Source organism: Antedon mediterranea, chromosome 6 (assembly GCF_964355755.1).
Source record: "Antedon mediterranea chromosome 6, ecAntMedi1.1, whole genome shotgun sequence".
NCBI lineage: Eukaryota > Metazoa > Echinodermata > Crinoidea > Comatulida > Antedonidae > Antedon > Antedon mediterranea.
Window position 1 is genome coordinate 3,778,207 of NC_092675.1, and position 24,811 is coordinate 3,803,017.

The 24,811-nt window shown below is 32.1% G+C and overlaps 1 protein-coding gene across 2 annotated transcripts; it reads left to right on the forward strand.

Moving 5' to 3' along the window:
- The first annotated feature begins 2,593 nt into the window (after positions 1-2,593).
- On the forward strand, positions 2,594-22,877 carry LOC140051856 (anoctamin-8-like). 2 transcript variants are annotated; one of them, XM_072097184.1, is made up of 18 exons: positions 2,594-2,648; positions 4,301-4,398; positions 5,414-5,624; positions 7,675-7,918; positions 8,724-8,862; positions 9,173-9,269; positions 10,753-10,869; positions 11,530-11,657; positions 12,402-12,563; positions 13,180-13,373; positions 14,155-14,305; positions 14,687-14,761; positions 15,222-15,432; positions 16,074-16,195; positions 17,339-17,530; positions 18,039-18,170; positions 18,421-18,531; positions 19,137-22,877. In XM_072097184.1, exons 3-18 carry the CDS (start codon positions 5,567-5,569, stop codon positions 19,395-19,397), a joined length of 2,394 nt encoding a protein of 797 aa, XP_071953285.1. In that variant the 5' UTR covers positions 2,594-2,648; positions 4,301-4,398; positions 5,414-5,566; the 3' UTR covers positions 19,398-22,877. The 2 variants fall into 2 exon arrangements, with proteins under 2 accessions (XP_071953285.1, XP_071953284.1); XM_072097183.1 differs by lacking the exons at positions 2,594-2,648; positions 4,301-4,398 and adding an exon at positions 4,456-4,536.
- Positions 22,878-24,811: the final 1,934 nt, after the last annotated feature.

Here is a 24,811-nt window from a genome sequence, read left to right on the forward strand (position 1 = left end):
ATTTCGAAAGATGAATCATCATCGTCATACTCAGCAGCGTAAATTCTCTGTTTCACTTTCTGAATCATCTGAATCATCACTCCAAGCAATTTCGAAAGATGAATCGTCATCATCATCGTCATACTCAGCAGCAACATCTGGCTGGACACTCTGGATATTCACTGTAACATCTTCCTCTTCGTGAAAAAAAGAATCTGGCATTGCATGTCCCAAATACCAGTCAGGAATATAGCATCCGTTGCTTTCCTTCCATCCGTAATTGAGAGGATCCAAGCCATGTCCTGAATGTGCAGAGTTGGCATTTCCCCACAGAATGCTGATAAAATGTGCCTCTTGCAATTTGTTATGCAAGGTGTTCGCACAAGGCGGTAGAAGTGCACAGTCCACTTTCTTCACGTTGGACATTGGGTTCTCCTAAAACAAATTAAGATAATATAGATGATTAGTTATCAATGTGTTAAATTCATTTTAAATCTTGTTCAATACTGGTAATAATATTTTTAATTAATGCTACTTTGTGTTAATCATCCACAGACAAGAACACTTATAATGAAATACAGTATTGTAGTTTAGGTTGCTGTTATGGATTCATTATTTTCCTTTTTATGAAATGTGATGATATAGTACCTATAGTATCCATTCTCCCTGTCATCTGACACAGTTTATGAACCTGGCATCATTGACATCTTTGACATCACCCTTTAAGCCATACATGGAACAGACAAACTCTTCTGCTATTCTCTGGTCTGGTTCATCGTCAGAAGCCAGTCTACTAAAGAATTCAATCAATGTTCCTTCTGTGTCTTTTACAATTACTTCAAAGGGCTTCAATTTTCGTTTCCTTTTCGATCAAAGTTTATTATTAGTTTGTCGAAAAAGATCCGTACAGTATTTAGGAAGGATTTATTTAAATTTACATTATGTAATATTTGTTATGAAGTGTGATGGAAACAGTTTCTCTAGCCTATTAAACAGTGTGTAAGCATCTATTTTTCAAAACATTTTCGGAGCCAAACCCTCCCCCGCTCGGTGCTACGCACCTCATTTGCCACTTTCGTGGCCACCCCCCCTCGTCAGATCCTAGATCCGCCACTGACAGTTACAATTAACACAGTGTATAATGTCCTTATCAAACCTTAATATAAAAGTATAGTATAGTCCTATCCTTTTTTTCAGTTATCCTACATTATTTCAAATTAATTACGCTCTCTCGGTATCAATGACAACCACAGTGAAGTGCCAGTACCGATATAAGCCTATATCGGATCATTTTACCCCAGGCTTTACTCACCTAAGCTATACTGTGAGGTTATTGGCTAGAATTGAACCAGGCCGTCTGTAGACGAAACCGGGGACGAAACACAAACTCAGCTCATGTTCTACAGTTAGTAAAGTGTTTAGTTTGATTACAAATACTTATTGTCATCAAGATACCCCTACTTCTTTGATCTTGACGCCGCATATTTATTGTTGAATAGTATCTTAAATAAGGGTCGACTTTTCGGGGGTGTCTGGCGGGACATATACAGCGGATAATTTGTCTGGCAATGCACTTTTTATACTTAGTAGAGTATGTTTGTTAATTCTAAGGCGTGTCTGGCGGGGCTAATACAGTGGATAATTTGTCTGGCAGGGGTCATTCTGTACTCTGTTAAATGTACCTAGTCATTTAAACTTGGTTTCATGTGGTACTTTCCATATTTATTTTGGCCCAATTATATCACGGTGTTAACAGGGGGAAACTTTCGGGGGTGTCTGGCGGGACATATACGGCGGATAATTTGTCTGGCAATGCACTTTTTATAGTTAGTAGAGTATGTTTGTTAATTCTATGTTGATTTTATTTGGTATCTCCAAAACATGATCTAGCCCAAATTTAGGACCCCTTAGGGCGTGTCTGGCGGGGCTAATACAGTTGATAATTTTTCTGGCAGGGGTCATTCTGTACTCTGTTAAATGTACCTAGTCATTTAAACTTGGTTTCATGTGGTACTTTCCATATTTATTTTGGCCCAATTATATCACGGTGTTAACAGGGGGAAACTTTCTGGGGTGTCTGGCGGGACATATACGGCGGATAATTTGTCTGGCAATGTACTTTTTACACTTAGTAGAGTATGTTTGTTAATTCTAAGTTGATTTTATTTGGTATCTTCAAAACATGATCTAGCCCAAATTTAGTGACCCTTTTTGGGCGTGTCTGGCGGGGCTAATACAGTGGATAATTTGTCTGGCAATCCACTTTTTATACTTAGTAGAGTATGTTTGTTAATTCTAAGTTGCTTTTATGTGGTATCCCCAAAACATGATCTAGCCCATTTTTCTGACCCTTAATTGGTGCTCCAGGGGCCACACCCAGCAGGGGGACCCGGCAGACGTCCATATATTGATATATTGTGTTACGTAATAAATATTCCTGTACTCGGATATTGGTACCTTGTTCGCTTGATCGAAATGCGCTTGGCTGCCGGTCTATATCTTTGGCTGGAATTTGAGGGCGCAGTTTAGGATATAGGAAACTAAAAACAACAAAAAAACAAAGTCAACGGGAAGCGAAGGAGGAGGAGAGGATACACACATAACTTCACACAAATAGAGACGAGACGCATAGGCTAGGCCTAGGTGAGCAAAATCTTCACCTGTAGTTGGTAAGCAAATACAATATTAGGATTAAATCATAAACTGTCACTTAACTACTGATTAAATCCATGGAAATTACCTCCATGGTAAATCTACCACCAGCGCTGCAGCCTTATCATACAGTGATCAGGGCCAGTTACGCCATCCAGCAGGGCCTGTGTGGGGACAAGACTATACGATACCTGCCCTAGAGCTTATGTAAATCCAGGCCTACTCAAGTGCTACACTCATCCTCGACCTACTACAGTATATAGTAGAGGCGTAGTTTGAGAATCTGGCTTACATAAGGTTGATTGCAAATAGGGTGCGTGGCGCATTATGAAGGACTGGAAGGGTTGGGAGTCGAGCAAACGTCACAAATGAGTGATTTGTGATTTATATGTACGTGTCAAGAAGTTTGCTCCCAGGGCCAGAACCCTTCCTTGCGAAATTAAGATATTTTCGATAAACCTTATTAGTATATCAGATAGATATGCTATACGCAATACAAATGATTTTAAATTGCAATTTTCCAGTCCAATTTGAAATTGTTCCAAGGATTTCCTGCAATTTCATATTGTGCTGTGCAATTTTGTTGAACACACAATAACAACAAGCATAAAAGTAGAAGCTCCATATTTACTCATCCTTGCGCAATTTCAAATTGTGCGAATCATTCAAATTGCGCATACATTTTGGGAGGCTCCCGGAGAAATCTTGAGGGTTGGAATGTCCCCAGTAGGTCTATGCCCCTTCCTCTTATTTCCCAACATCCTGAATCATCCCCTGGTTCCTTTAATCCCAAACTTTATCAACCTAAAGCCAATTTTCCACTAGGCGCATTTTGTTAGTGCTAATCGAAAACATCAGCTTATACGCATGCATATTTATATTTTATCTACCAAATCCATCCGTCTACGCATGAATATAAGCTGACACTTTCGATTTGCACAAACAAATTCGCCTAGTGCAAAATATGTTTAAAGTCCTCACATGTGCATTAAAGCTCAGGTACAGGCATGAATTTTAAATATAATATTTGATTAATTGTACATAAATCAAATATTTGTAACAGAAATCAAGACGAAAAAACATCAATTTCCTGTATTATGGTCAAATACAAAATTTGGCAAAATTCTTCCATAAAAACCAGGATAATTTTTTTTCAGTAGTTAGGTAGTTAACCTAATGTAATAACATGTCTGGTGACTCCCTAGACGGTGAAAAAAGATGGTGGATATACAGTGGATAATTTTTGCTATAGCATGAAAATAAAAATCTGAAGTTGAATAAAAATATCAGAAATGTAATATTTAAGTTATATTACCTATATTTAGTCATCTGATAACATTTTTTACCACACCGTTTATTTTTCATAGCTTTTTAAAACGCCTCTCTATTTACAAAATTTGTGTACAAAAGAATAGAGATTTTACTGTGTAATTTGAACTATCCCCTCACTGATAAGAAAGTGCTTATTTTCAACAAGCTTGTGTAACACAAATAAAATCCCAAAAATTATGAAACATAGGGGAAACTATAGATCGATAATTATTGGAATGTATGATCAATAGAAATTCTTTGCCCGCACCTGGCCTTTAAGATGGTTCATAGTTATACTACCACTACTGAATCCAGCTCTGAAGAAATTAACAAATAACAACAATCTTTTTTTATCGAGGTCTTTGATAATGCATGACATTGACAACAAGCCTTAATTTCCAAGTATGGATCGTGCGCCAACAATTAGTTCAAATTTCACAGCAGTTAAAGTTGCAGGTATTATATATTTTCATATCTTCGCAATATCATACATTTCTTTTGTCTCAAGTGTGGCTGAATATTTGTATCTAAAATGGTTCTTGTGATGCTTTTCCTCCTATCCACTACTGCCTCAGTAGCCTTAACAGCTTACTGGTATGTGTGTCTAAAACTGTCTTTTAAAATTGTATTTTTTTATTATATAAATTGCATGATATTGTGTAGTTTTAAAGTAGAGTATTTAAGGAAATAGAGTACTAGTACAGTAGCAACCCAGAAGAAAAGGATTTATCAGTAGGCTACCTCGTACTTGTTATCTGTTGATGTAGCAGAATTCTGGGAGTTTCTAATGGGAACTATTCACTTTTTATTAATCCTGACCTTGTGCTGAATTATACCTCTGTTAATTTTTAGCTAAACCATGACACAAACAATTATTTTATTTTATAATAAAATAATAATAGATAGATTTATATAGCGCAAATAAACGATGTCTCTATGTGCTCGACAATAAAGAGAAAGAGTGGAAAACAAAAGGAAGAAAACAAAAAGACAAAACCACCAAGCTAGCACCCAAACTGGGGTACACCATCACTGCTAACTGGGGATCAGTTATCAAATTATTTATCTTAGTTAATTGTTAATTATTATTTAATTATAGCCTTGTAAATAATAATCACTATATTATTACGGTATAATATATTATGATAGATTAATATGATTGATTGAAATTAGTTCCTAAATTAGTAAATGACATTGAAAACGAGCTTTAATTAGCAATCTGGCTTGCCACTTTCACGTTCTCTCTATCCCCTGATGTTTACTTATGAATAGTGTGCTGGCCTGGATTTCAATTAAATTGAATTTCCATACTGGTAATTAAACAGCTGTGTTCAAATCTATATAATTATAATAATGACTATTATTATAACAAGCCATTACCTTGTTTTATGTCATCTTGCTGTTGTTGTCAATGTTTATCTACCAATTCTGCATGGTATGTTTCACGTTTGATTTGAATCTTTTTTAATAGGTTGTTTGCTGGTATAATAGTGACAACACTGATTTGTTCGTTCACGGATTGTGATGTTGGGCACAGTTATTAAATTGTTGCACTCGTGGCTTTAGTTTTTTTTGTTAATTTCCACATTGTGTTGTTTCATGTTGTCTGATGTAGTTTGTAGAAATGGCTGAAGTTGAGCAACAAAAATTCACAAAAACAGCTTCAAAAAAGTACCAACAAGGTGAGTGTGTTTCTGTAGTAAAATATTTATGCTTAGATTTGTATCAATGTATTTATTTCATTTATAAATATTAAAGATGTATTGTCCCCCTGAAAAATAATTTTTTAAATTTTTTTTTGTGAATATGACACTTTATTGTCACATAATAGTTATTGACTTCGACCAAAAATTGAATAGAAAAAAAAAATTATTTACCTGAAAAAATGGAATTTAAAGCAAAAAATTGTCAAATTGGATGCCAGCCAATGGATTTTTGATTGAATTTAACCATTTAGTAAGTAAGTGAAAACATTATTTTTCTTGGTTTTTTCTACGGAAGTGATTCACTTTATTAAAGCTACAAAATAACATATTCAAAGTCTGATTTAATTAATCTTCATTTTTCATGTTTTTGTCTACAATTTAAGATATTGTTTTTCAATATAAAACCAATCTGGGTGTATTTATAGTGTTCTAATTAATTTATACATCTTATTCTAGATATGTTTTAAGCTTGGTTAGTTTTGAATATTAATAAGCATCCTTTACTATTTAAGATCACAAGTCTGGTTTTCTATTGTTTTTCATACAGCTTGTAGGAAAACAACATAACATCTGGGTGTATTTATAGAGTCTGACTTCATTTATAAATGTCATATTAATTATGAATATTAAAGAGTTTCATCTACAAATTCAATTACAATACTGATTTCAATATAAAACTAGTCTGGGTGTGCATATTTTTAAGGTCTGCAATCATTTCTAAATGCTTTTTTGAATTAAAATGTTAGCCTAGATTCATTTTAATTATGAACATTGAACATCTACAAAATTCAAACTAAAAAAACTTAATGTTTTCTATTACAATGACCATTTCTGTGGTCTAAAATGAACTCTAGAAGCTTAAACAGAAACTCAGTCCTAAGATAGGCTCAGTGCTAGGACCAACAGTGTAGTAAGTGAGTGTAGAGAGAAATAAGAAAGAAATAGCCCTAGAGATCAAATAGAGCTTCCAAATGACAATCAAAGTATGTATATTGGGAAAAGGAGCTTTCCATTTGAGAGACCTACTTATTAACAAGCTGAGGTCAGGTCAATCAATGTTTCATCGGTTCGTCCAAACTGTTGGGTTGATGAGTGAGGAAGCATGCCCAAACTTCCCTGCATGCGGACAATTAAATATGGCAAAGTTGTCGTTCGTTCGTTGCATATCGCAAGCTGGTTAATAATATTCCTCTTGTCAATGTCAGCAACCTGTCAAAAACATAAATTTTGACTAGTGGATTATGCACAGTGCAGAGGCGTGTAAAGTAATTTGCATTTAAACACAATATGCTGGTATTTAACATTGAGAAATTTTTATAATAAAGAAAATGTTTATATTAGGTAAATTTAAGTATTCTAGTTAATGTTAATGTTAGAACCACCTTTTTAGGACACCCCATTTAAAGAACACTTTGTTGGGTCCCCAAAGGAGCCCCTAATAATGGGTCTACTGTATATAAATTAAATTTAAAGAGAGAAAAATAAAATGCATACTGATATATGTTATAAGGATGTAAATTTTCAATTTTTATTATAGTAGAATCTCTATTAAAGGGACACATTTAGGAACCACCAAAGTTTCCCCTTTAAGCGGGGTTCCCACTAGCGACGCAACACAAGGACGTAACGCAACACAAGTGAATTGACCAATCACAAGCAATGGCTTATTCACTTGTGATTGTTAACTGTCTATAACTTCGCTTGTCATTGGTTAAAACGCTTGCGTTGCGTTTACATCCTTGCGTTACGTTCTAGTGGGAACCAAGCTTAATATAGGTCTTCCCTGAATAAGGAATTGGCTACAGTATTAAAACATGTATTTCCAATCATTCATGTCATGGAAAAGTTTCTCCTTAATAGGGGCGTCCCTTGAATAGGGGTGTTCTAAAGTACGACTTCTTTACTGTAGTTTTAATAGCTAGATTTAATGACAATTTTGTATCATTACTAACTAGGAACATTTTAACAATTTAGCTAAATCTTGTGTGTACAGTATATTCAAAGGTTGTTTTATTTACATTTGTAGCCAAGATTTTTGGCAAGAAGTTTGCGAAAACAAGTAAATTTGTTTACGCTAATCGACTATGGATGAATACAATCCCGACACGTGATTGCGACATTCTTATAACATTCCCCGAGAAGACTCAAGATGATACGTTGATGTGGTTATTGTCTCGTTTGCGTGCACGTACGCCCGAGATAGTTGTACAAGTTAGACATCATGGCAACACAGGAGTTCATGGTTTTTATCTTTCAGCCAACTATGAAAAGTAAGTTTTAGATTACTTTGCGCTTATGTGATTCCTTTTACATACAATTCCAAGATTTTATAATGTAAAATTGCATAATATTACATATTTAAGTTTGATCATTCTGTTTTAACGCTGGTCAAACGTATTAAGTCCAATCACAGCCATTTGCTGTTTGTAGAGTACAACTTACTGCGTTCTGGCTATCAATTGCATAGTTATCATATCTATAACTACTAGGTATCATAATTCATTTGTTCCCAGCTCAATATAACATATAACAAGATGAGCAATAGATAGACTTGTAGACTTAATCAACTTATTCCATTTTATATATTTAAATTTTTGTGCTTTTTTGTGTTTGTGTATGTCAAACATTAAATTTCCAATTTTTATATTTTTTATAAATATTGGACAGTAAAAGTTTTTGAATTTAATTTGAATAATAATATTACAAAAACAGAATGCTTAGTAAATAAGCTATACTACTGCAGTCTGTGATAAAATTTAAAAAACACTGTATTGACTAGTTGAAGGTTGTATTTGCACATGCTGTGTCTGTTTACATGACACACTAGTAATGAGAACTTGTACAATATTATTATAAACAAATAAATATAAAAGAAAAGAACAATAAATAAAACGGTACAACAGTACTGTAAGTAGAAGAGCATTGGGGATTGGCATGCTTTAATAATTGAACCGAAAGGACGTACTGTAACAAAAGATTTACACCATGTTAGCATGATTTATATATTAAAATATATTAATTAAAACTGGAGAACAGATATTTTAATCGACATAGATTTCCTGCGCATTTTTACAGTTTATTAAAAGGGGCAGAAAATCTAGCACTTCGTAAACCAATTAAAGAAGAATATGGCGGAGGTTTAAAAGAGTTTACGTGCGAAGAACGAGCAATCTTTGAAGGCATTGATAATCAAACTGAATTTCTCCCGTCACAAGTGAGTGTAGTGTTTATGTTATGTGAACACAGTAAAAAAACCGTAAAGCTCTGTCTACACTATCAAACCTTATGTGACAACATGTAGTGTGCCCATATATGGACATGATCATGTAATATCACTACCATATTTAAGCATATCACTATCATATTTGTGCACATCACCTATGGGCATATCTGTTTGATAGTGTAGACAGAACTTTAAGGCTCTTTCATACAGTACATTGAAAAACCAGATGAAGAGGTAAACAAAGTAAATGAAAAGAAGTCTACGGTCATAATATTTAGTAATTAAAAATTCTTTTTCTTAGGACAGACAAGCAATTGTAATGCACATGCTTCAAAATTTAAGAGCAGTACAGAATGAGAGCCTTGGTAAGATTACATTCCATGATGGACAACCAATAGGTAAGTTTGTGCAAAGTAAGTACTGCTACTGTACAGTACAGTACATTCCTATTAAGGCCAACTCAAGCAGTGTCGTACGACGAAACGTCTTTACTCATCAGTGCTGTCTGATTTGAATCCCGATGAGACGAGTCAGCTTGAGAAAGCACGGGCATAATCTTTAGGTTGCCGAGTTAATTTTCTCCCGACGAGACAACTTGTCCGACATCGTAAAAAGCTGTCTGAGTTGGCCTTTACAGTAGGCATACTATATAAGGCATGTGACGCAGTGTATTAGACGTTGGACTACTGATCGTGAGATCATGAGTCCAAATCCAACGCTTGTCGCATTGCTTGTATCATTAAGGTAAGACTCTTACCTTACATTTGCATCTCTCTACATAAAATGAATTAATAAATATTAATACGATAACTAAATATTGTTCATTGCAATTTTTTAATAGATATGCTATCTGATACGTACAGTAGATAATGTAGGAAACACGATAAATATATTATTTGTAAACAAACTAACTATAATGTAATTAAGTATATTCATGATAGCAAAACCATTCAAGAAATTACAATAGTTTCTTGTTGCTATGGTTCTTCTTTATTAGAAGGTTGCTTCAAATATCAAACTAATTTATTATGGGTTCTCATCAATTGTGTCCATTAGATTAAAGAGACAGACAATAGCTGTTGTTACTGAAAGAATATTAAATGTCATAGAAAAAATTAGTTCTTTTTTTGTAATGAGTTAAAATTCTCAATGATGACACAATGATGGAATATCTTATATTTTAAAGGAGAGTTTTTCTTTACCAAAGGGTGCTGCCAAGAAAGCTAATCCTTGAATTGACTTTTGAACTTAGTAATATATTGGTTGTTTATATGTCAATTGTTTAAAGGGGCATTCATATTGCAGTGACATAAATTTTATCTTACCCAAATATGGATAATCAAAGTTTCTGGATGCCAACCTCCTCAACCAACCACACCACTCATGTAACGCAGAAATAGTGCATTACCTAAATTATTTTCTAAGATAACATATTGCAAGATAGCTGATCTACTTCCTAAATACATGGAGGTATATAACTGAACCTAACCCTCTAATTAATATCTCTCAACTATTAATTATAAAAAAGAAATTCTTTTGATAGCCCTCGAAACCAGTGCTCCAATGTCATAGACTAAAAGCCTTTACCACTTGAACAAACATTTCAGTTGGCGAAACCTGTTGACATACAGGTATTTAATCTCTCTCCATGCTTACAGTATATAGTGTTTCCTATAATGTCCTATATTATGTCATAATTATTATAATGAATTATTCATGTTTTCTGTTTTAAACTCATAGAAAAAAAAAGAATGCATCCCCAAACCTGATATTTATTTATCAAATGAACCATATTCTGAAAATGCATTGTATAAATTTGTTTTGAATAAAAATTAAGTTCATTCTTTTTGTTGTTTGTATATTTTGTTCTCTTATTTTCAGTTTCTGTTCTATTGTCAAAGGGCGTAGTATCACAGGTGTTCCCGCTTCACAATAATGATGACCTAGCAAAACTGAGACAGACATGGGTACAGGCTGTATTTAAAAAACAACCCTTAGGTAAAAGTTTAATCAATATAAATAATATAATTATTTAACTAGTGGATATATGTATAGAGTATGCACTTTATAAATTGACCTATTACTTGGTACAGGCTGTATTTAAAAAACAACCCTTAGGTAAAATTTCAATCATTATATATAATAAATTATTGTACTATTGGATATGTATACAGTCTTTATAAATTGACCTATTACTGGGTACAGGCTGTATTTAAAAAACAACCCTTAGGTAAAAGTTTAATCAATATAAATAATATAATTATTTAACTAGTGGATATATGTATAGGACAGTATGCACTTTATAAATTGACCTATTACTGGGTACAGGCTGTATTTAAAAAACAACCCTTAGGTAAAATTTTAATCAATATAAATAATATAATTATTTTACTAGTGGATATATGTATACAGTATGCACTTTATAAATTGACCTATTACTGGGTACAGGCTGTATTTAAAAAACAACCCGGGTAATCAATATAAATAATAAATTAATTATTCAACTAGTTGATATGTATACTTATAAATTTACCTATTATTATTGCTTCTTATTATTGGTTAAATTACTTACATTGCGCATGCATCCTTGCGTTGTATCCAATTTAGAACCAAGTTTTTGACAAAACGTGATATTTATGAATTAATTTGTCTTTTCAGATGAAATAAATGATTATTTTGGAGTTAAAATAGCAATGTATTTTGCTTGGCTGGGTCGGTACACTACAGCTTTGATACTCCCTGCTATTTTTGGTACGATATTATGGATTACAGAAAGTAATGATGATGTATGTATAATATCTACTAAGTCCTTTAATTGTTGATATTAATAGAACACACTAATATGTTTAGAATATTATAGTAATCATATTCTTCAAGATCATCTCATATTTGTTATTTCTGAAGGATATACAGTGTGCCACTGACTTAAAAATGTGAATCGAAATAACTAAATGAATAAAATATATTTTATTGCAAGTACTGTAACTATTAATGTTTTATTTTTTTATGTCATTTTTTTATTTTATTCAATTCACAACCAACAGAAAAAAAAAACCTTTACTAACAGGCTGAGATAAAACAAAATAATACAATACCAATGTTGTATGCTCAAATATTTATTATTATCATGTCAAGACATTTTAAGGCAGTGTGCCTATTTATCAAATGTCTCACAATCGTGATTTTAACTCGAAAGTTTGGTGGAATCATACATGATTTATCTATCAAATATTCATCTTTAATATCCTTTTTACAGATACAATATCTGTGTAATTATTACGCTATTATTAGCTTATAATAATTAATGTAGCCTTTTGTTGTCACGCTTTTTTCAGTGCATCACTTTATAATATTCTATATAAATAAACTTAAAGTCTTTTGTGACTTATATAAACCCTCCCCCCACATGATTACTTCATTGTATTTATTATTGTGTATGTGGAAATAAATTGAATTGAATTTTAATTAATGCATATTTTCAATTTAAAGTGACTTTGTATAATTGAACATTTCAATTATTAATTTTATAGACAAATCATGATAAACACATAGTAATCTTCAGTGTTTTCAACATCATCTGGGGTACACTTTATCTGGAGTCTTGGAAACGACGCAGTGCTGAGCTTGCCTACCAGTGGGGTACATTGGACTCTAAACATGAACTTATTACAGATCCTCGACCTCTGTACACGGTAATTAACTTTTATTTAAATCTTTACCAACCAATTGTTGAAACATATATCTGTATTATTAATTTTTTTTTAAATAGTCAAAGAATGCTAAAAACATAAAAGTAGCATCTTTGACTATTTTTTTTTTGTTCAATATGTCATAATTTCACACAAATAGTTAAAAAAAATTGTTTACCTGAAAAAAGCAAAAAATAGTTAAATTGGCTGCCAGCCAATGGGTTTTTGGTTGAATTTAACTGTTTATTTTGTCATTGTATAAGTTAAAGCATAATTATTTTTCAGGTTTTTTTTCTATGAGTGATTTTGTTAATGTTCATTTTTCATGTATTCATGTTTTTAAACTGTTATAGAAGGTACTGTATGTGCATATTAATGTTCTTTTCTATACACATCATTGTATATTAATATCCCAGCAATAATTTTAACTGTATATACGAACTGTTTTATAAGTTGTTTTGTGACTGTGCAATTTGGTAGTAGTCACTCTCGTACTGTACATTTAAAAGTAACACATCCAAATGCAAACTTTAAGTCAATGGCTACCAGATGTCTCTGTGAGACGGTTATTTGAACCAGTACCAGTACCAATAGAGACATTTTTGTTGTATCTTTGTAGGGTGATTTGTTTGAGAGCCCCATTTCTGGCAGACCAACTCCGTACTATCCAGCCTGGAAGCGGAACCTCTTTAGATATTTTGTTACTCTGCCTGTTATTTGTCTTTGCATTGTCGTCGTCTTTCTTTCAATGCTTTCAATATTTGAGCTGCAAGAATATGTAAACAAGAAAATTGATGAAGAGCAAATACCAGGGTAAGAAATATTAGTGGTTGAATGGTGGGGTGTATGCATAGAAAGTAGCTGCATCCAAGTTCAGGTCTCGGTGTGAGGACATTTTTTTTTATCTTTAAACATTGTCTTTTTCATCCATTTGGATTTGAATGAAATTATCATTAGCTCATATTCGATCGTCCAAAATTTAGAGAAACTCATTTTTCAAGAGCCTTGCTATGTTTGACACTGTTACAGTCATATGTGACGTAGCTCAACCTGATTGGTGATTCAATGTCCAATCATCTGGGGCTTTGTATAAAAGCTATGCTATAGATTTTAACACGTGCAGTATCCCCCTGCCTTGCATAATGGCAGGTGTCGCTCCTCCAGCAGAAAAGACCATTGTAATTGATGATTATTCATTGTACTTCTATTTAGTGAATTTTTCATTCTTTTACTGTTTTTCTGTATTAATTTAAGATACCATAGTTTAAGGGGGAGGCCGCTTAATTAGCCACTAGCCTTAACGTCTATGTGACTCTGACTCCGGGAGACGTGTCTCCGAATTGTCATATATAAATAAATATTTTATACTATTTATAAGGTAAAAAACATATATTTGATAGTTTTTATAGAATTTAACACATACAGTTCACCCTACATCAACATTGCATAAAGGGAGGTGTCGCTCCTCCACCATTATAAGACCATTGCAATTAATGTGATTATTCATTGTACTTTATATTTATAATGTGAAAACCTTTTTTTTTTGGTGACTGACTTTTACCTGCTGACACTAATCTTTGTACCCTCTTCATAGCTGGGTAAGCCTTGTACCAAAGGTATTATTAGGAATTTGTATTAACATAACTGAAGATTTCTATAAGAAGATTGCAAAGTGGTTGAATGATATGGAAAACTACAGACTTCAAGAAACATATGAAAACCATCTAATAATTAAACTAGTTGTTGTAAGTACGAAATATGTATTACAATCAAGAAAACTTTAGTATTCTTTTAAAAAAAATATATATTTTTCAGATTTAAGTAAAATAATCGTAAAGTAGTACAGTATATACTATATAAAATGTAATACTGTATTAGTAGTGTAGCTTGGTGGTTAACGTGCTTGCCTTCCGATCTTAAGATCTATGGTTCAATCCTAACCTTGGATTGTAAAGTGGTTGTTGTAACTCACGAATCTTTCAACTCCACTCCCTGAGTCTCAAATTAGACTTAGTTCATGAGCACGATAAATTATAAAATAGTTTATCCATTCTGTAATTGGCGAGTTACTTGCTGTTGGATGCGTATGAATTAAATAAATAAATACAATTTTGTTTTCCTTTCAGGTGCAATTTATAAATAATTTTTTGTCATTATTTTACGTCGCTTTTTATCTTCAAGATATGGCACGACTTAGAGCAGTAAGTTTTTCAATATGGTTATCCTTATTTACTATTTTGGTCATTCCCGGGAAGGTGTTAGGGGTTCTGGGGAGTAATGGAGTATCAAAATGATCTTAGCTGGACTGAGAATGTTTTTACATTGGAAAACTGTCACTGAAGAATTGTGGGTTGGGAGTAATTTCTTTCATCAACATAACTGCTCTGGAGTTTTGTTTCATTTTGTTTATTTTCCACTCATTTAAATGAAATGAAAACAAAAATATGTATACAGAGTATAATATATGGGTGGAAGGAGGTCACAGTATAATAATAACAATGCTACAGTGTAGACTAAAATAAAAATTTTTTAAATGAGAAGGAGTTAATATTTCAATTTATTATTATTTCAAAAATATAATGCTTTACAGAAAAGAAATGTTTGTTTAAAGTACAATTTGTGAATAGCTTACAATATGTATTTGTTTTTCAACTTCTGCAGACACTCGCTACACTTTTCATCACAAAGCAAATTATCGGAAATGCCAAGGAAGCCATCTTACCATACATAATGGAAAAAGTTAAGATGTATCACATGACCTACAAAATGGCTGAAGAGAACATTAACCTTGATGAAGACAGTGAGGATAATGAGAATTTAAATGAAGGACAGGATGAAATAGACCAGAAAAATGAACAGCATGAGCAAAAAGGTAAAGTATACTGTACCATGTAATTCAAGATAATAATGTTGAGAAATTTGTGTTGTCATCTTCTAGAGTAATTCTAGGCTGGAGTTAAAAAAATGCTATGTGCCCATATATGGACATGATCATGTCATATCACTACCATATTTGGATATATCACTACCATATTTGGATATATCACTAAAACTCTGTGGCTGTATTCACCAATCATACTTAAGTGAGATCCTTTACTATTTCACTTAAGTAAAATATGTAAGGATATTTTTATTCTCTTAGATATAAGACTTTTTTATATCACTACCATATTTGGGCATATCACTATCCTATTTGGGAACATCACACTTTTTTGTCAAACTAGTTTGATAGTGTAGATAGAGCTTTAGGCAGTGAAGTTGAGGAAAATATAAACAAGTCCATCACTGGGAAATAGTAGCTTCGTTTTTTATTATGATGAATCACTAGGCCAGACAATAGACTGGGAACCAAGCCAAAGTGCAGTATGTGTTCACACTAGATAAAGAAGGTGTCACGCCATTGTTTTGATTATGAAAAATAAAATATTAAAGCTAATGTAATTTTAATATTGATCGTGAAAAACGAAACATTTTAGAATGGGTTAACGAAGATGAATTTAATAATAATTTCAGATGAACATTCTGAACTATTCAATGCCAGAAAGAAATCAACATTTCACTCATTGAAGAAGAATGAATCTGAAATGTTCACGTTAACTCAAGCTGAAGTTGAGAGTTGTATGAAAACTTATGAGGTATTATTTACTGTTGTATAGTCATCTCATCTACATATTTCTTTTTTAGTTTCCAACCACAAATTTTAAAGCTACCATACTTGAATTTTAATGTAGTGAAAACCACTTTTTAGAGCATAGTTCTATTGGTATTTAATAACATTTTGATTAAATAATTACAAATTCCTTAATTCATTTTATTATTCCAGAATTTGAAGACAAAGGGCGGATTGCTATAAGCGGTCTATAACCGGTCTTAGCGCTTAGCCGGCTATAATTCGTGACGTAGCAAGTAGTCTTATATTATAGACCATTGCTATACCGCGGTCTAACCTGTAAACGGTCTTTAAAATTAAAACCTACTCGAAGGAGTCTTAAAACAGTCTTAAACCTCTCTTTTTGTTGCTTTTACGTATTATTTATTGTCAAAGACAACCAATTGAACAAGTTTTAAGTGTTAAATCAAATAATAACGGTGATTTTATTCAATAGGCCTAGAATAGATTTTCTCGTGTATAAATGTACGTACTGTTATGATTTCTGAATTGAACAAGCGTGACGAACATTACCTTATTTGGTATTCTACGCGCAAAGTACGTCTCAATTTGTTACTTTACGTGGTCTTATTTAAGACTGTTTTATAGCAATGGTCTATCAGGAGTGGCTTTAATAAGACCGTCTATCTGATAAAGCCGGCTTTAATCGGGGAGTTAAGACCATCAGTTAAGACTGTTTTATAGCAATCCACCCTAGAAAACATAAATCATTAGTTCAATTTATAGGAAATATAATATTAATAACACATCATAATAAATTACAAAAGAATTATAATTCTGTTTGTTTCGTTTGATACTGGGATACTAATACTAGCAGTTGGGCATTTAATGTACATTCCTTTGCATCATAGTGGGCTAGTTAAAGTGAAAATTGGTGGGTAGTTTTTTAATATGACTTAGTTAAATCTACTGCTAACTTAGGCCTAATTTACACTTGCGATTTGGGTCAAATTTAAGTTCCAAACAACAGCTCCGAGGATTCATTACTTAAAATTTCAGGCCATTGGTCACGGTTCATTGCATCATGTACTGTAAATAGGGTCTTGCTACTGTAGCCCAGTGGTCTATAAATAAAAACCCCATCTCATATTTCTATTGTCTCTTTCAGGATACGTTTGATGACTATCTTGAAATGTTAATTCAGTTTGGTTATGTGATCCTGTTTTCATCTGCGTTCCCATTGGCTGGTATATGCGCTCTTTTGAACAACCTTGTTGAAATACGTACTGATGCCTTTAAGTTATGTACAAGTTTGCAGAGGCCGTTTGGCCAACGAGTTGAAAACATAGGAACTTGGCAGGTATGTCAAGACTTTCATATGTTCCTTTTACTATGATTGGATCTCTTTTTTTTATAACACAATGAAGTGTATCATTGTCATTTGATTATTTCATTTATTTCACCATAGGGTGGTCCATGCAGCAAAATCTGATGATTATGGACCCTCAGATTACTGTTGATTACATATCATGTACCATGCATTATTTTGATCTGGGTGTACATTGTTTGTTCAGTTTTTCTAAATATGTTGAGCATTTTGTGCAATGCAAAGCTGGTGACTGTTTGAAAACCAATTCTAAAGCCCTTTATGGGACAAAAAAATATGATGTGCCCATATATGGACACGATGATATCATATCATTACCATATTTGGGCATATCACTACCATATTTAGGCACAAAGAGCTTAAAGCTTTTTGGGCTATCCAGGAAAATGTTTTGTTTTTTCAACAATTCAAACAAATCCAAATTATTTAATCCAATATTCAATTCCTACAATTTATTTACGTTCTTTTTGTCACATTTCAGGATGCAATGGAACTGATGGGTGTAATAGGTGTTCTTGTCAACTTTGGACTCCTTGGTATATCTGGTCAAATTGAACATGCATTCCCTGGAGTAAGCACTGCCAATGTCATCATGATCATAGTCGTTCTTGAGGTTAGTCCAATTGTTATTCTAAAATCTATTTGTATTAGGTTTAAGATTTTGCAAATGGAACATGTTCAACTTGAAGCAACTAAAGCTCTGTCTACGCTATCAAACTATTTTGACAAAAAAAAGTGTACCCAAATATGGTAGTGATGTATATATGATACATATATGGGCACATCACATTTGTTTGCATTGCGTTGCATTGTGATGTATTAAGAATGCCTTTTGTTTAAAGTTTCGTTGCTTTCTTTTCTAGCATATAACTTTAGCCTGTAAGTTTGCAATAGCTTATGCCATTCCAGATATTCCACATTGGGTTTCACTACAGATGGCTAAATTGGAATTCAACAGAAGAGAAGCGTTAAAGGTATATTCCTTTTACTCTATTATTAGAGCTTTTGTTATTTTGTTTGAAACTCATGACTTGTGGTCCTATTTAAGTTTACATACAGTTTACATACTGTAGTATCTCATAATGAATATTTATGTGTTGAATGGTGAGAATATTTTGTTGGTTCGAAAGGACGACTTTTCTATTTCGAGGAACTAGAGCTGAGTTAGACCAGTCACTCTTTCAATGAATGAAGTATTCTCTCTGTTTAAAATGAGCTTTTGTTATTTTGTTCGAAACTGACTTGTGGAAATCCTATTTATGTTTACAATATATTATCTCATAATTAATGTTTATGTGTTGAATGGTGAGAATATTTCATTGGTTTGAAAGAATGACTGTTCTATTTGATGAGGCACTAGAGCTGAGTTAGAGTCACTGTTTCAATGAATGAAGTATTCTCTCTGTTTTAAATGAAACCTGTTTAAATGAAACATTTATTCAATCAATCTGCTGCTTTCATATAGGTATAGCAACACACACACACACAAATATCTTCTGAAGACTAATATTATTTTTCAATTTTGTCTTTTTTGAATTTTGAATTTTTTTTTTTTTTTTCATATTTTGCATCTTCTTAGAAACTTGATCAAGCTGTTTTGGCAAGTGCCAAGGAAAACAAAGAGAAAATAACAAAAACGCATGAAGAACACTGTTCTAGCCCGACAACGAAAGAACTTAAGAAGCCTGAGCCAGGCAAGGTTTGGCCTACTGCTATGACCGAAACTGCTGCTAACTTTAAACTGTATGCCGGGCTACGTCCGGTTGACGAGGTTGACAAGGATTATCTTAATGAAGACTTTCAAAATAGTAAACCATTGGATGAAAAAAAGGATGATTAAATTTTACAAATTATGTTATATAGAATAAAATATGATTAGGTTTATAATTTTTATTTATAACATTTTACCTATAGATAAAGCAATTTTTTAGCATAGATTTTGCCACTGTGATTTCAGCAGCCAATATCACAGAAATGTATTCAAACAAATATTCATTCAGACTACAGTCTAAAGAATATTCCATTATATTTTAGGTAATTTCAATGACAGCATGGCAATGAATTGTTTATCCAAGTATCCATCTAGACTATCAACATGACCAGCTTTACCTTTTCTGGGTACATTGTATGTTCAGTAAAAATAGCAAAAAATTATAGATGGTTGTATTTGTTGAACTTGTTTTATTGAAATATAAATAAACTATTGCAATGGTTAGAATAGTACTATAGATATTAGATTTTAAAGCACTTGATATACTTGTGTGTAAAACTAACTATACGCACAATTATATTTGTTCTAAGAGATTTTCTTTAATAGTTATAAAATACAATATATGTTACCTGAAATACGGTAGTAATCAATCAATCAATCAATCGTTCGATTTATATAGTGCCATTCCAACATTCATTGCTCATGGCACTGTAGAAAAAATCAGAAAAGGTGAGTTTTGAGTAGTGACTTAAAGTGACTCAATAATGATGTGTGTTTAATGTAATGTAAAACTATGAAATATATAAAAAGACATATTCTCTTAACTCATCTAAAGAAATTTCAATTATAATATAGACGAAATACTGTAAAAGTATTTGGAAACCAATTGACCCTAGTTTTTACTAATTTTCTACTCCATTCTGGAAAACTAATGATATATCTGAGAGATGGGTTTCCTGTATGCAAAGTAATAATAGATTGGTATTCTACCTATTATGTGGTAATTATGTTTTCACCATAAATTATAGCAAAAATAGATTAGTACTATTGAATGTTAAAATATAGCAATTTTGCCACTTGTATCTTGAATTAAGGTTTATACTATTGATTGAAAAGGATTTTAAGTAGCTAGTTTAAAACAGGTGTTAGAATAATATTTATAATATATTGTTGAAAACTAAATGCTTGCTGTACAACATGTAAAATCTGCCCATCCAATACATGTACAGTTTCATGTCTAGCGACAGTAAAAAGCCAGAAGTGTTGTGTCTGTGGCGTAAACCTTTGTCCCACATAGGCTATACTGTGAGATTATTTAGAGGGTTTCAGTCAGCAGATATCATACTGCTTGAAGTTTATTGCCCCTAGGCATGATAAATACAAGAATATCATGATACCTGTTATATGACGTTTTACTGTAGTATTTATCATAGTTACCAGATTATCAATTTAAAATGTGCTATTTTAAAATTCATTTTATTTATATTTATCAGTGACTTTCTAGTGAATTGTGTGAGTCAGAAGATATAAAAATAGATTATTTAGTTATGGAGTGATTTGGACAGGATTCGATCCAGGATTTTGAGATTGTTAGGCTAGCATCTTGCCTATTAACATTTCAGAATAATTCAACTTCTAATTCATAAGCATATTCTATAATTTCAATTCTATTATATACGAAATGTGTTTTAAAATATTATTAATTAATAAATCGTCTATTAAACCAAAAGAATGAATTATTAAAATATGAAAGCAATAACATATCAAAAAACAAAGCTCTCCGCCAAAGCAAAACAAAGCAGTTTAAAATTAATTTTAATTATTTATCAACAGGCATACAGGTTATTTTTCATTTTTTAAAGTAAAAAGTGTGCTTTTTTAGTTAACGCTAAGTGCAATATCTATATCATACTCTGTGTGTGTAACAAAGATGATTTTATGTTTTATTGCGAAAACGATTATTACGATTTATTAAGATACAGTTCATACTCCCAGATCTTTTATCATTAAAGCATTTATTTTCATTATATTGATTAGCAGTTTTAACAATTTATATAAAAAATGTATATGTTTTAATTATTTTAATAATTTATTTTGTAAGCGATATATTTTTAGGTGGTATGTAATGGATATTATAATGTGTTAGTGTGCTACATTATGTTGAATTAATGTGTTTAATTTAATTTTAAAGTATTATTCCGCTTTACATATTATATATGTACATTTATTTAAATTTGACTAGGCTAGTATTACTGTTTGTGTAAACGCCAAACTTTTACAATACTTGTAGTACTCAAGGTCAAAGTTCAGAAACCCTTTCTCTATCATTTACGGATTTTATTAACAATTGAGCCAAAACTGATATGAATTGAGACTCATTTACATAACTCTATGATTATTATTATTATTAATTGTTAAGAAAATCAGTTTACACAATTTACCTGTGAAGTTGTTTTACTGAAGAAGTTAAACTTTACATTAATTTTATATGGAGAAGTGTGCTTTTTATTAAATTAAGATATATATATAGTTTACTTTAAAATATGTAGTCTGCTTTATTAATATATATTATAGTTATGTTATCCTTTAGTCGGAATTATGGTATTATTTTTTTTTTATTTTTCAATCTTTCATTCAAGAAGTAAATATGATTTAGTTTTATGTTTTCAGTATTACAATTGTGTATGTTTCTTTCATCATTTATCATCAAAACCTAGTTTATTTGGTGGGTTTTCTTGTAATTTCAGGTTGTTCATTTGGTTTTATTTTACATTCCAACAGTAAGCGACATTCCTGAATCCATCCCCAACAATTCAAATTCTGCCATTTTATAGTAACATAAGGTAAATCTGGCTTATACCAATCTATTTCTGGTTTATTACCATTATCTAAACTGTATTACCGTTATGAACAAATATATGTTAATTGCTTTTTTATTTCTTGATTGTTTCATAAATGTAGTGATAGTATCTGTTTTCATTCAGTGTATTTTTATCATTATTATATAATTATTTTAGGATAATTTAAGATTAATCATGGTTATAATTTGTTCAATAATAAGTTTATGTGCCAAAATATGGTAAGGGTATTTCATTTCAAAAGACATTTATTTTCCTCCATAGCAAAACAATACAAAAATATAAACAGAAATGGTAAGGTATATTAAAAAGGAAATAGATGATTGTTGGATATACAAAAGAAAAGTGAATTTAAGAAAATTGGCTATGGAGGAAGGCATAATCCCGAGAAGATGAGGAAATCTTGTGCTGGGTATGCCTATGCAAATAAAATGGATGTGTATGATGTTATGTGTCCATATATGGGCACATCACATTTTGTTGTCACATAGTTTGATAGTGTAAACAGAGCTTAAGATACATACAACTTCAACTTGTATGGGTTTTTTTTGCTGCAATATTAGTAAAACCTTTTAGTTGCATTGAAAGGTTTCATAGCTCACCGGGGTTACTGTGTAATAGTAACCATTGTAATCAATCATTGGAACTCGTATTTTACAATAAATTAGAACAAAATGCTAATAGTAAAGTGTGTATTGTGTCAGATGTTTCTATATATGAATAATAGAGCTTGGTTCCCACTAGCAACGCAACGTAACGCAACCTACGCAACGTAAGAAAATGCTCTCCCAATAATTGTGTTTGCCCCGCCTGCGTGAAATCAAACCTGCGATTTTTGCAGCACTGCTTCATGTTCCCACTTGTGATTACGCAATACATCACTTTGCGTCGATACGTCGCTGTTTTACGTTGCGTTGCTTTCTAGTGGGAACCACGCTTTAATGCGCAACATGTTATGGTGATGAGGATATCCGACACGGAAACCTTCCATTAGTACTGTCTGAGGGATGAAGTCTTCGGTGACGGTGCCGTCTGATGAAAGTCTGACCATGATCCAAGAAAATGAAAAAAAATACAAACTCTACTAATAGAAAAATAGTAATAAAGCATGAGTGGACATTTTGAGTAGAAAATGCAATTTATCTTTTCTAGGCCTACAGACTTAATGTTGTAACAACATTTTTAAGCAACTTGAAAAAATACACTAGAAAGTTTTTAGACTTCCCAAGATCATACTTAAAAGGTCAGCAGGCATTAATTAGGTTCGATGTTATATTGTTCGGTCTGTTTATGGATGCCATAGAGGCCAAACATTGAAAATGTGCTCAAAAGCATTTACAACGTGTAAAATAATTATCTCTGCTCATGACTCTTGAATTTTTAGACAGGTTAAGACTGTAATAACTGTTTACATTTCACGTCCTAACGTATTTTTATGTGCCGACAATAACTACAAGAATAGGTCGGAGAAAACGGAGAAAGGCGGGTTTTTTTTCAAATGATTTAATAGTAATTAAACAAGGCACTCATATGATAAAAGAATCAAACAAATGTTGTTGATAAACAACGTTAAGAAATAAGCAAAAATTAAGAATACTATAAACAAACTGATTTCAAAGAACAACAAATCACAATAGTAGGTATTCGAAATAGTATCCGTAGATGGCGAGATGACTTGAAATTCTCTCTCATCAAATCCGGTCTTTGTTATTTGTCCTTTCAGCGCATAATCTTCGGAATTTGCTCCTGCAAAAAATAATAATAAAATACACTTATTTAATTGTATGATTATGAGAGAAGTTGCTCAGTTACTACTTAGATACAACCAATTTCTACCTTATAGGGCTACATTGGTTTTGGAAAAACGTGTTTTAAAACAGAGAAAGTCTTAATATTCATTCGACAGAAAATACATCGCGTGGAATTGTTCATAATCACAAAAAGCTTAGGAGCTTATTTCTATTGGGATCCTTTTAGAAAGAATGATGATTCTGATATATCAAGTACACTTTATTATTTTTACCACAGTAATATATAACTTCAAATTAAATTAACAAAAATTCTGTGTTACAATTAACTTGTCTGGGATCTGTGGAAATTGAACAAGTAAGAAAGAAAACTCTTACAATTTGAGCAAAACTCCATTTTCTCTACTCTCCACAAATCCGCTTTGGAAAAGGGGAAGGTCTCTTGTAACATATGTTCGTGGATATGAAATGGTATGGTAACACATGTATACATTTAAATGAAGATAGGCCTAGCATACCTTCTAATAAAGAAATTCGCAAATTCCCTTTCTTTATGATAGACCTGCTGTCTACACTCGCAGCAACAGTCTGTGCTCTATGAAATATACCATTGTCTTCGTTGTGTTGCTGCTCACTGAATATAGAATCGGAAAACAAACTGTCCACGTCACAACTTCTTCCAAAAGCACAACTAATTAATTCGTTTAATTGTAATTCAAACTTCTTTGAACCAAGATCAGGTTGACTGTTTTTTACAGATGAATTCATGATTGTTTAATTCCCAACAAAACAATACAAATAAAAATTACATTATAATCATTGTTTATACTACTATTAACAAACTACATATTTGTTTTCATCGTTGCTATGAACACTTTTACCATGGTAACAGTGAACGCATTGCGTTCGCGCAATGTTGTCGGCAGGCTCTTAAGTG

Coding starts and splice junctions, on each gene's coding strand:
- LOC140051856 (XM_072097184.1), top strand. CDS start 5,567: ATGGCTGAAGTTGAGCAACAAAAATTCACAAAAACAGCTTCAAAAAAG. Junction 9,270..10,752: donor CCATGATGGACAACCAATAG/GTAAGTTTGTGC, acceptor TCTTATTTTCAG/TTTCTGTTCTATTGTCAAAG. Junction 10,870..11,529: donor ATTTAAAAAACAACCCTTAG/GTAAAAGTTTAA, acceptor TTGTCTTTTCAG/ATGAAATAAATGATTATTTT.